The sequence below is a fragment of the Amblyomma mixtum genome, chromosome 1, assembly GCF_055824585.1.
Source record: "Amblyomma mixtum isolate Tamu chromosome 1, ASM5582458v1, whole genome shotgun sequence".
NCBI lineage: Eukaryota > Metazoa > Arthropoda > Arachnida > Ixodida > Ixodidae > Amblyomma > Amblyomma mixtum.
In genome coordinates, this window is record NC_143012.1 from 204,869,729 (window position 1) to 204,882,200 (window position 12,472).

Here is a 12,472-nt window from a genome sequence, read left to right on the forward strand (position 1 = left end):
CCAATTTGCAGCATTGCTAATTGTTCTTGAGCGTCACTGCAATACTGCAACACCGTACGCGCTACATGTAGGTTAGATTGTATTGATCGTCCCCGCAAGCCACATGTTTGATGAGGCCCAATCAAAGTAGACATTGCAAGCTGCAGCCGATTTGAGAGTACTTTAGCAAAAATCTTATAATCTACATTAGAAAGCGTGATTGGTCTGTAGCCATCTACAAATTGAAGTTTTTCCTTATCCTCGGTTTTTGGTATAAAGACAATATGACTTTTCGTAAATGACTGAGGCAGAAATTCAACATCAATACTTGTCTCAAAAATTTGGAGCAGGACAGGGGCTAGAACAGATTTAAATGCCTTGAAAAATTCTCCTGAGAGGCCGTCAGGCCCCGGAGTTTTTGAAAGCGGCAATTGATCAATCGCATCTTGCAATTCACCCAAGCTTAAAGAGCCACCTATTGCCTTGCACTCATCCTCATTAAGTGGGTTAATCATGGACACCAATCGCGCTATATGATCATCATCAGCAGTGCTAGACGTGGCAGCAAACAGAGAGCTATAGTGGTTTTCAAACTCGGTAACTGTGACATCTGTACTTGTGACCAGGGCACCACCACAGTAGAGCTCAGAAATTCGCTTGGCAGCCACGTGACGACGCTCATCTAGCAAGGCCTGTCTAGTAGGCTCCTCAGAGTGCAGATCACGGTTGCTGCGGGATCGTACACGGGCCGCACGATAGCGTTCTGCATCAAACTTCTGAAGGTTGCACTTAACAGCACCAATTTCCTCTGTGTACAAGCCAGGAGCCTCACATTCAAGCGCATGCAGATTACAAAGACTCTGAAGTAACCGTTTCTCCTCACCATGCTTAAGATAAGATTTCACGGAGCCGATCTCAATAGCTATGCTACGAACTTCTAGCTTAAACATCTCCCAAGCTGCAAATAATGGGACATCCATCACCAAGCAAGTTTCCAAAGCTGTCATCACTCGCTGCTGAAAATGCTCATCATTTAGAAGCTCGGAATTAAGCTTTCACAGTTCCCACTGCGGCTGAAATTTGGGACGGGCGCATTCTCCAATCCGCGCAATGACCATAGCATGATCTGAGAAAGAAACAGGCTTGACATCACATGAAATGTGCCGTTTAAGGAGATCTACGGAAACGTAAATGCGATCAAGGCGTGAATGTGAGGCTCCTCTGATGTATGTGAAGGCGGATGGCAATCCGGCATCAATTAAACCTGCGTTTTCGGTAATAGACAATAATATACCAGAGCTCTTATCGATGTTTTGGTTAGGACCTGTGCGATCGCGTGGGTCGCACACACAGTTGAAGTCACCCATGGAAACGACATAACGATCACATCCTAGGAGAGTTGCAATGGCATGAAAAAAAAACTGCTCGTTGCACCGGATTATTTGAAGCATACACATTGATAACCCTCCACGACTCGCCATGCAGTCGAAAGTCACAACATATCAGACGCCCCTCTATGTCAACCTGGTAATTAAAGTCAGAAATAGGTAGATTCTTCTTTAAGAAAAGAAAGCAACCTGCCGAAAGACCCACTGAGAACGACACACAGACGTTGTAATCTGTTAGGAAAGGTCGCAGGGCTATCTCTGTATCACTACACTTTCTATCTTAGTTTCCTGAATAGCGCCAATGTCTAGCCGATTGCCCCAAAGCAATCGGCGTAACTGTACCAGTTTCTGCCTTGAACGGAGTCCACATATGTTGAGTGTTGCGACAGTCAACTGCTGGTTAGACGCCATGGTGGCTAACTTGAGCTTCAATCAGGCATCCACGGTGTCTGGGGGCATCACTCCGGAAGGTGAGACCTCCCTAGAGTTGACGCCCTTTCTCCTTGATCTGGAGCGCCGAGGAGGTTTCTTATTCTTTGACTTTCGACGGTAGGACTTGTGCTTGGCGGGGACACTGTCCTCCTTAGAGGAGGCAGAACTCGGAGACACACCGCGCTTCGAGGCCACACTTAAAATTTGCTCATCGGCATCACAGTTGCCGTCGGGGAGTGAAGTGCCAGGTTGGCACTCTGTTACCTGTGTGGCACATCCGGCAGGAGCCTCAGAAGATATAGCAGGGCAGGCACTCGACGCCGGAGCCACACCGTCGTCCTTGTCTTCCTCTGGCCCACGCACAGCACAGGCACGTGCGCCAAGAGTGCCATCACTGACACTACATATAGCTGGAGCCTGCTCCGCCAGGCATCGACGCTCATCATCTGCAGATAGCTGCTCCATCTGTGAAGTCTGGGTAGGCTCATGCTGCACAGCAGGAACGGGGCCAGACAGCTGGTCAGTAGTCGCTGAGTCAATGGGCGCAACGGCTGGCGTGCCACCAGCAGCATCCAAAACTTCTGTTGCGTCCATCAAGTGCTCCTGCAATGCGTCGTCCATGACACGGGTGCCACCGCGTAGCTTATCAGCATACGACACTACGCACTCCTCTGTAGTATGGCCGAAACGCCGACAATCATCACACCGAGGAGTGCGGCAATGAAGGCGTATTTGGCCAACCTTGTGGCAACGGAGACACAGTGGTGGCCTTCCTGGCACAAAAACCAGACATTGTACACCGCAAATTGTCAAAATGATGCACATCATTGACAGTGACGCCATCAGCAAGAGTCAAGGCAACGTCTCGATTCAAGGTGCGCATGCCCTCCATTTTTGGAACCCTCCAGTGCTCCACTGTGATGGACGCAATCGTTCCGCAAGCGCGAAGGGCGTCCCGAATGTAAACATCTTCAAGGTGTTCAGGGAGCCAAAGTATCTTGAGCTTTACTGTCTTCGGTTCCGGGTCAATCACTAGACAACGGCGGTTTTTCACTTGTAACTCCTGAGTGCTCACGAGCTTAGCTTTCGCTAACGCTGTCTTGCATGTTATCATCCATACGTGAGACATCTGAAACTGTCCGATAGAGCTGATGTCACACAGGTCGACGACACCCCGTAAGGCATCTCTGAAGTCCTGGGCACGATAGGGACGGCCAGCAAGGTCCGCATGCAGAAATACGGAGTTAAAAACCAGTTTACCAGCAGGAAGACGGGGAAGAACAGTACGGTAAGTATTACTGGCAGCAGAAGCCGCAACAGTACCTCGGCCTAAGGCCGATTTATCCATTTCTGCGGAGAGCATCAAAAACGCGACCGTTCAGAACGCCGTCTTCGTCTTTCTCCCCATATGCGATCCCCGCAGCCGATCACGCATCGTGTTGAACTGCAGCACACTCTCCGCTGCACGCATTGCACACCGTCGTCTTCATCAACTTCCAGCTGTGGAACGAACACTTATTAGACAAGCTTAACCTCGATCAGAGATTAGCTTGAGTGTAGTATCGTCGCCAGACATGCCGATGACCCAGCAAAGCAAAACCATGAGCCAAACAGGCTAAACATATCCGTTCGCATGTCTGCTCGGTTTAACAACGTTAAGCCCCTACCGCTTTTTATTTTTTGTACAAGTTGCTCCCTGATTCCTATCATTGCTCGTTTTTGATGTATTGCGCGACCGCTCACAGCTTGTCTCTTATTCTGGTAGCGCAAAGCCAGCACCCGAGAAATGAACAAGAAAATCAAATTTTTCTTGCACTTGCCAGCGCCCCCGTAGTCACAGAGTGAAAAAGTGTAAATAAATGGCTTATGTAGCAAGAGTCTTCAGCAGATGGCTTTGCGGGCTCCGAAAGTGTCAACAACAGCAAAAAAATCGAGATAGCATTCAAATTGACGGTATATTCAACACGTGGTTGTTTCTTTACCGCGTATTCCAGTTCTTAAAATGCAGCCATAACATCTTGTTCTCAGCATTACGGACATTTCAGTATTTCTCACAAGGTAAACGACAGATATGAGCCGTCTTAAGCAGATAGATGAAAGTGATGACTCGGCCGAGACAGGCGCAACCTAGAGACATATAGATATATTACTGACCGGTACGCTCGATCTTCCAGAGTGACATTGCAAGCCAGTTGCGCTGAAAATGAATGCGCAGGCTGGACCCATATACGAAAATCGTGTTTTTATAAAAAAAAACGAGAGAAAGTAATCGCGTTATTTGTTGGCCAGAAAACAGCCGCTATCATGGTTTACTAGTGGCCGCTGTCGCTCTCACAGGGTTTTCACTGTCGCCATGCTGCAGCCAAGCTTTCAGGTGACAACCAATATAGTAGCGTCCATCCTAAGCCCAAATACCGATCCCCAGAAACCACAAAAATTCAGGGGGCACTTTGACTGTCTAAAGTGGGTAGAGGCGAAAGCGTTTTCCGCACAACCTTCGCTGTTTCTGTGGCACCGGTGGCGTCACACATAATTGAGTACTAAGTACTAAGTGATGGCAAATCACTAATTAATGGTTAATTACTGATTAATGCCTGACTACTAATTAACTGCTAATTAATGACGCTTAAGCTTCGCCTTTAGGAGTGGAACGCGACAGCGCTGCCAGGAAGTCCACGGAACACCACCCGTTCAGCGCGATGCCTTGCCCTTTGAACGCAACGCTTTTTGAGGAAAGGAAATGGCGCAGTAATTCTCTGTCATCTCGGTGGACACCTGAACCGCACCGTAGAGGAAGGGAGGAAGTGGGAGTGAAAGAAGATAGATAAAGAGGAGCCGTAATGAAGAAAATGAAAATTGTATTTGAGGAAAGGAAATTACGCAGTAACTGTCTCACAAAATTCAGGGGGGCACTTTTTTGACCTAAAGTGTGGTCACTGATGCCCCTAAGAGTGGAACGCGACAGCGTCTTGCAACGCTGCCAAGGAGTCCATAGAACGCCATCGCCCACTCGGTTCTACGCGATCGGAGAGCTAAGCCACAGCCAATTTTGAAGCGAAAGGCTTCACTACGATGGTCGGAGCCGAGCTTCGCGTATGCCGTATGCCGCAGAGCTTCAAAGAGTAGGGCACTGCCTCTTGAGCTGACGGACGCTTCCGCCACCGACGCCATCATGGAGGTGCAGGTGCAGGGAGAGGTTCTTAACCCCAACGACTACGACCCAAGGGACTGGACGCACATTCTTAGTGTGCCTGCCCGCTCCAAGGACGTCCTTTCAACAACCCGACGCCAGGAGGGCGCAGCCTCTGCTACCGGTACCCCCAAGTCTCCATGCCTTGAAAAGTCAGTGCACCTGCAAGCAACGCGCACAGCTGCGCAGCGTTCGCGGCAGCAGCCACCGCTTCCTGCTGCAGATTACAAGATCGTTTTTAGATCACTAGGCGGGCTGCAGCTGGACCTGCTTCCACCCCGACAACTACGAGAGGCCATCCTCCAAGCGGCGTCCCAGCTTAAGGAGCCAGCGCGTACCCAAATCAGGGTACACCCGGTCAACAACACCTGCACCGTAAGCACGCCCCTAAAGGATGACGCGCTCGCTCTGGTTCGGGTGAACACCATCACACACCAAGGCAAGGAATTCGCCGTAGCACCTTACATAGCCCCGCCGGACGGAGCAGTACGCGGAGTCATCTCCAATGCTTATTGGAATGAGACCCCGTCAGAGCTCCTGCAAGACCTGCTCACCGGCAACCCAGACGCCCTCATCGTGGACGCCCGCCGAATGGGCTCCACGCGTTCCATCTTAGTAACTTTTCGGGCTGGACCTGTCCCACGCGCAGTTCTTTATGGAGGAGCCCTCCACAGATGCACACCGTACCGCGGGCATATAGATGCCTGCACGAACTGCCGCGTCCCAGGTCACCGGGCGGATGTGTGCGTCCATCCAAGGTCTCATAAGTGCCCCCGCTGCGGGCAGTCCCACCCAAAGGAAGATGTGCCCTCATGCACCCCCAGCTGCATTCTCTGCGGCGGCCCTCATATGACCGGCACCGGGAACTGCAAGGGACGGGGCCGCAAACTAGCGTCCCCGAAGAACGCTCTCTCTCCTCCAGATACATCGCGGCTTTCCCGCTGCGATCAACCAGGCACAGCCAGCAGACGCAGCTCGACGACTTCCCGGTCGCCTTCTACAAGCCGGCAGAATGGCAGCAAGAACGCCACGCGTCTCACCTGGGCAGACCGCGTTTCTGGCAAGGCTACCCGTCATCCCCCACCACCCCAGTCCTCCCAGGCAGATCCGAGAGACCAGGAGCTCAAGGCCTTGCGTGAAGAGGTAAGCCGCCTTTCCTCTCTCCTAAGCACCCCCGCCACCTCCATGCCCCCTAAACCCGCACCCGCTGTCATTAACTCGACCCCATCATCCACAGACACATCGAGCACCCCTCCCGCAAAGAAACAACGCACCACAGACGCCACACCCCCTCCCGTACCCTCAGAAATAGACGCTAAATTAGCAGCACTCGAAGCCAAATTTGACCACAAACTAAAAGAGACGCACGCCTCGAGGCCAGATTCAGTCACCTTGCCGCCACCCTCACCGAAAAACTTGAGCAGCGCATGGACGCTATGCTTACCAAGATGATGGAACTCTTGGAACATAATCTTAACCATCGCTTCACCCAACTTCAAACCCCCTCCACTCCCCCCATCCTTCCTCCGCAAGCACAAACCACCTATCCTGAGACACACATACCAATTGACACCCGTCTTATACCCCTGTCACACGGGCATTTCGAAGGCCCTCGAACCGATAGTCTATCGACTCGAAGGCGATCGAGCGCTGCTACACGGCCAGTTTGAATGGCCATCGACTCAATAGTCTATCGAGTCGACGGAGCAGCCCGGAACTCTATCGAGATTTCGAGGGCCTTCGAGCGTTGCCCAAGGTTGCTAGCATTGCTTCGAACGACAACAAACATGGCGGCGCCCTCAAAGCCGGGCCCCTCGCTTCGGACTGAATTCTCGTTGTTGCTGCCTTTTTCTGTCCGTTCAGTGGTCATAAATGGGGCACCGGTCTTTCGCTTCGTCTCATCTTGCCTACAAGAAAACGTATAAGTGATAAGTTTGCTTTATTTTTTATTTAGAGTGACGATTCTGGCGCTGCTAGGCCTAAGAGAGTCGGTTTGTTGACAGTACTGGTTCCGGTTTTGACAACCAGATGGCGCCACTATAGGCTGAGTTTATTTTTGCGTCTTTGCTAGCATACGCTGAATTAAATGTGGGAATGCGCCTGCGTTTAGCGTACGTAAGCGTGCATACGCTCGTGGTACGTAGACAGCATAAATTTATGCTCTTTTCTCACTGTATCTGTGTACGCCGCGAGCGGCGACGTGGTGCGCACAGCGAGAAGCAGCAGCGGCGCGGCCGTTCCAACTCGCCCGGGCGTCAACAGATGAGAACAGGTCCTAGTTTCCGGCAAGCGAGGCGAATCTGCTTCGCTTGCCGGATTTTTGAACAAGTGTGAACGCGCCTTATGACTGCAAAAAAGTGTATTTCAACATTTAGTTAAGTTTCGTCAATATATTTTTGTTATTTGCGCGAAACCGAACGTAGCGATTGTGGCGCCACACGAGCTTGGCGTAAGACGCGAGAACGATTTCAATGGCCATTGAGATTTGCCGTGTAGCAGCTCCACAACTCCCTCGAGTTCGATGGCGATCGAAAATCTCGATGGCCCTCGACTCGATGGCCATTGAAACTGGCCGTGTGACAGGGGTATTACTTCCATCCTCAATCCCCCTACCATCCAATATGGCGGGGGGGAACACTAATTATCTACCCATTTTAACTTGGAACTGCCGCGGCTTCCGGGCAAAGCGCGCGCCTCTGCAACTTCTCCTTCCCACCATCACACCCACGCCCCACATACTACTTCTACAGGAGACTGCACACCGGGCAACCCTCCCCTCCTACACATCTACACACTCGGATACCACTAACACACCCAGGGCCTCCACACTCATCCACCGCAGCCTCACCTACAAAACTCATCACATCACGTCTGAGACGCCCTGCGTGATCACAGAACTTATACATCACACACATTCACTTCCTTCTATATTTATAGCAAACATATACCACCCCCCGTCCCTGCCGATGGCCCCGCTAGAATCACTTCTGCGAAAGCTACACCATCTAGCAGGGAAACATCCCCTACTCATCGGTGGGGACTTCAACAGTCAGCATACTGACTGGGGATACACAACCACGACACATCGAGGTCGCAGGCTCTGGCTGCTCTTGCAGAACCTCCAACTCACTGTACACAACACGTTTCAGACGCCTACGAGGATCGGCAACAGTGTCAGCATGGACACCAGTCCGGACCTGACGCTGAGCCGCTGTATCCGCGGCGTTACCTGGAACAGAACACAACATACACTGGGCAGTGATCATTACATTATACAAATCGCTGTCCCGTACAAAGCACCCCGTCACGCAAATACAACACACAAACTCATTAACTGGGATGCCTTTCGCGCTGTACGCACCGCCCTCCCAGACACTCCCATCGCAGACATCGACGAATGGGTGCAGTCACTCAAGCATGACGTTCACCGCAACACGCGAGACATTGAAACTACAACCGAAACACCTACCCTTGACACACGCCTAGCCCACCTCTGGGAGGCTTATCACAGCATCCTAGAACGCTGGAAAGGCAACAAACACAACAGAACGCTTAAGAAGCGGCTGGCTGCGCTGCAGACACAAATCCAACAACACTCTGAGGAGCTCTGCCGATCCAACTGGGGACAGATATGTGACAGCATCGCCGGAAACCTGTCCAGCAAACGCGCATGGCAACTCCTCCGACACCTCATTGACCCCACGCGCACAAAATCAGCAACACAGCACCACGTGACACGCCTCACACATGAACACATTGACGATCCCGACACCCTTCTAGACACACTTCAAACAATGTACACATCTCCAGGCGGCCCCATACCTCTACCGCACTACACAGGACAAGCAAATCCAACACTCGACACCGACATCACGGAGACGGAAGTCAGAGCGGCCCTCCTGACTCTCCGCGCCAACTCCGCACCTGGTGCAGACCAAATCACAAACTCCATGCTCCGTAATCTGGATGACCAATCGATCACCCACATTACGAAATACTTCAATCAGTGCTGGAGGGAGGGTAACCTCCCGCAGTCATGGCGCCACGCGAAGGTAATATTCATACCTAAACCCAACAAACCACTTACACTTCAAAACCTTCGCCCTATTTCGCTAACCTCATGCCTTGGGAAGCTCCTAGAGCATGTTGTGTTAGCGAGACTCACAAGTCACATGGCGGACAACAATCTTTACCCGCATAGCATGGTAGGATTTCGCCCCCATCTATCCGCACAGGACGCTATGCTGCAACTCTCACACGACATTTTCGACCCGCTTCTTCCGGGTCACACCAAGGCAGTCTTAGCTTTGGATCTCTCCAAAGCTTTTGATCGCATTGAACATCAGGCGATCATGACTGCTCTATCCCCCTTGAATGTGGGTGTGCGCACGTATGCCTACATTCAAGCATTCCTCACTGACCGCACGGCTGAGATACACTTCGGCCCTCTGTCTTCCCCCTCCTACACTCTTCAGAGTAACGGCACCCCTCAAGGGTCCGTCCTTTCCCCCTTTCTCTTTAACATTACCCTCATCCCCCTCGCCCGAAAATTGGCCACTATTCCCCACCTGAAGCACACTCTTTATGCCGACGATATCACTCTGTGGACCACTCACGGCAGTGACGGAAACATAGAGAACACCTTACAGGAAGCAGCCACCCTCACCCAAAATTACGCACGGACCATCGGACTGTCTTGCTCCCCAGAGAAGTCCGAACTCTTCCTCATCCGGCCTAAAAACCACCACTGCCCCCGCTTCCCCATTGCCATTGAACTGAATGGTGACCCGGTACCTGAGGTTCGAACCCTCCGTGTATTGGGCCTGCACATCCAGAACGATGGCAAAAACACCACCACCCTGAAGAAAGTCAAGCAGGTTGTAGGCGCGATATCGCACCTCATCCGCAGGGTTTCTGGACGTCATAGAGGCATGAAGGAGCGCGACCTACGTCGCCTCATTCATGCCTTTGTCCTCAGCCGTGTGCTGTACACTACCCCATACTTACACCTATCCAAACATGACATAAACGCTTTGGATGCTTTGATTCGCAAGGCATTCAAGGTAGCACTTCACCTTCCCCTCAACACACCCACAGACAGATTACTAGGCCTGGGCCTCCACAATACGATCGGGGAACTGGTGGAGGCCCACCGACAGGCCCAATACATCAGGCTCACACAAACCTCCACAGGTCGGTATATCCTGGACACCCTCGGAATCAAAATACCGGCCAACGACCCAACCCTCCTCGCCATCCCACGATCCCTTCACCGAGAGCTCCTCATCAGGCCGCTCCCGAGGAATATGCACCCGTCCCACAATGAGCAGCGCCGCAAAGCCCTTGCGAAGGCACTCCATCGAGCGTACGGCCCCCAGCCGGACGCCGTGTGGGTGGACGCTGCCTGCACGGGTGATGAAGCGACAGCAGCTGTGGTGGACTCCTCTTTATCCGCCCTCCTCACACTACCTCTCCCTCCAGACACGTCCCCAGAGGCTGCAGAGGAAGCCGCCATTGCCCTTGCTATAACCCGCACGGAAGCCCGGTACATTTTAAGCGATTCTAAAACTGCGATTCTAAATTTTGCTCGAGGCCGAGTCCATGTCCCTGCTGTTGGCATACTGGACTCGCCCGATGCCCCCCCGCCCCGCCAAGTGGAGCTGATATGGGTGCCCGCGCACTCCGGGAATCCCGGAAACAAGGCCGCCAACCTTTTAGCCCGAGGTTCTTTAAACCGGGCTCAGGTGGCCTCGGATCGGAGATTCACGAAGGATCGCGTGCACTCATTCAGTGAGCTGACCCAGGCATACAGAGCCTCTCGCCAGCTCTACCCCCCGCCCCACCCCTCCCTAGATAACAGACACGCAACACTCTGGCGCAGATTACAAACACATACTCTCCCCTCGCCCCTTACCCTAACCCACTATCATCCCTCCTTCCCCACTCCTGCTTGCGCCCTATGCCCAGAACCCTTCGCTTCTTCCCTCCACATCCTTTCCCTCTGCCCGGCGGACCCTCCCCCGCGGGACCTAGAGAACCTCAAGACCTGGGAGGACTGGGAGACCCTGCTGCGCTCGGAGGACCCGGCCGTGCAGACCATCGCCACCGGCCGTGCTGCCAGTGTTATGGACCTTCGGAACATAAACACTTAAGTGCAGTGGGGTCGTGCGGGGACCCTGGGGCGTGCCCCAAATTCCTCTGTAAATAAAGTTTTCTCTCTCTCTTCTACGCCTCGCTCGTCAGTAAATTGGTTTTTGAGGAAAGGAAATCTCTCATTTGTCGGTGGACACCTAAACCTCGCGGGAAGGGAATGGAGGAGGATGAGAGTGAGTGAAGACACCGTATTCACTAGACGCGCCTTTGTTCATTTCAAACCATCGAGCTGGCATGGCGGAGTGGATAGCATGCTCGTCTCTCACGCCGAAGACCGGGGTTCGATTCCTGAGCTCGACCAATTTCTTAATCGGTTTTATTTATTTATATGGCCTGACTAGTAAAGCTAATTAGGCTAATTGGGTAATTAAGCAATTCACTAAGCTCAGTCCCACTTAATTGGAGCATCACTATACGATCCCTTCAATTGGTTGCACGGTTACTAGCCAAAGTACAATTGGCCTCGTTTGAAATTCGCGCACTGTGACGTCACGACCGTTTCCACCAATTGAAAAGCGTGACATTTTCTGTCGACAACTGCTGCTTACAACGATGAGACATTAAAGGCTTCCGCTTTAAAATACCAAGTGAATATGAGAGAGAGAGAAAAACTTTATCATGGCAAGTGTGTTTGGACCCCCCTTGGGTCCCTGGACCACCGCACGGTCCCACTCTACGTCGTAACGTTCATGCGGTGTTTGTCGATGACGTCGGCACCCCGAAGCGCCGCAGCAAGCTGCGATGGCGGGTCCGGAGACGAGAGCACGACCTCCCAGCCCTCCCAACTTGATAACGCGGGCTGTCCCTGCGGGGGAGGATCAGCAGGGCAGCCGAAAAGGATGTGGGAGAGTGTGGCGTGAGGGTCGCCGCACAGGGTGCATGCAGGGGAGGTGCCACAGTAGAGAGATAGCAGCTGAGGGGATGAGAGAGAGCGGGTCTGGAGGCGTCTCCAGATGATCTGTTGGGAATGGGTAAGGGAGGGGTGTGGAGGAGGGTAAGTCCGACGGTTCAAGCGGGGCATTTGCGTGAGCTCTGCAAAGGTGTGCGCCCGCTCTCTCGAGAAACCTGGACCGAGGCCGTCCTGAGCCCGGCAAATCAAACCTCGGGCCAATTTATCGGCAGCCTCGTTTCCTGGATTCCCAGAGTGAGCCGGCACCCACTGGAGCTCTACCCTGCGTGGTAAGTTTTTGGAGGGGGTGTTCAACAACTTCCAAGCAGGGGCGTGAATCCTGCCTCTCGCGAAGTTGAACAGAGCCGTTTTGGAGTCGCTAAAGATGTAGTTTGCATTGGAATGTACAAGGGCTAGGGCGGTGGCGGTTTCCTCTGCCTC

The 12,472-nt window shown here is 52.6% G+C and overlaps 1 protein-coding gene across 1 annotated transcript; it reads left to right on the forward strand.

The window, feature by feature from the left end:
• Positions 1-4,908: 4,908 nt before the first annotated feature.
• On the forward strand, positions 4,909-6,589 carry LOC149370614 (uncharacterized). Its single transcript, XM_089562427.1, has 2 exons — positions 4,909-6,132; positions 6,227-6,589. Exons 1-2 carry the CDS (start codon positions 4,972-4,974, stop codon positions 6,299-6,301), a joined length of 1,236 nt encoding a protein of 411 aa, XP_089418553.1. The 5' UTR covers positions 4,909-4,971; the 3' UTR covers positions 6,302-6,589.
• Positions 6,590-12,472: the final 5,883 nt, after the last annotated feature.

Coding starts and splice junctions, on each gene's coding strand:
- LOC149370614 (XM_089562427.1), top strand. CDS start 4,972: ATGGAGGTGCAGGTGCAGGGAGAGGTTCTTAACCCCAACGACTACGAC. Junction 6,133..6,226: donor TCAAGGCCTTGCGTGAAGAG/GTAAGCCGCCTT, acceptor CATCATCCACAG/ACACATCGAGCACCCCTCCC.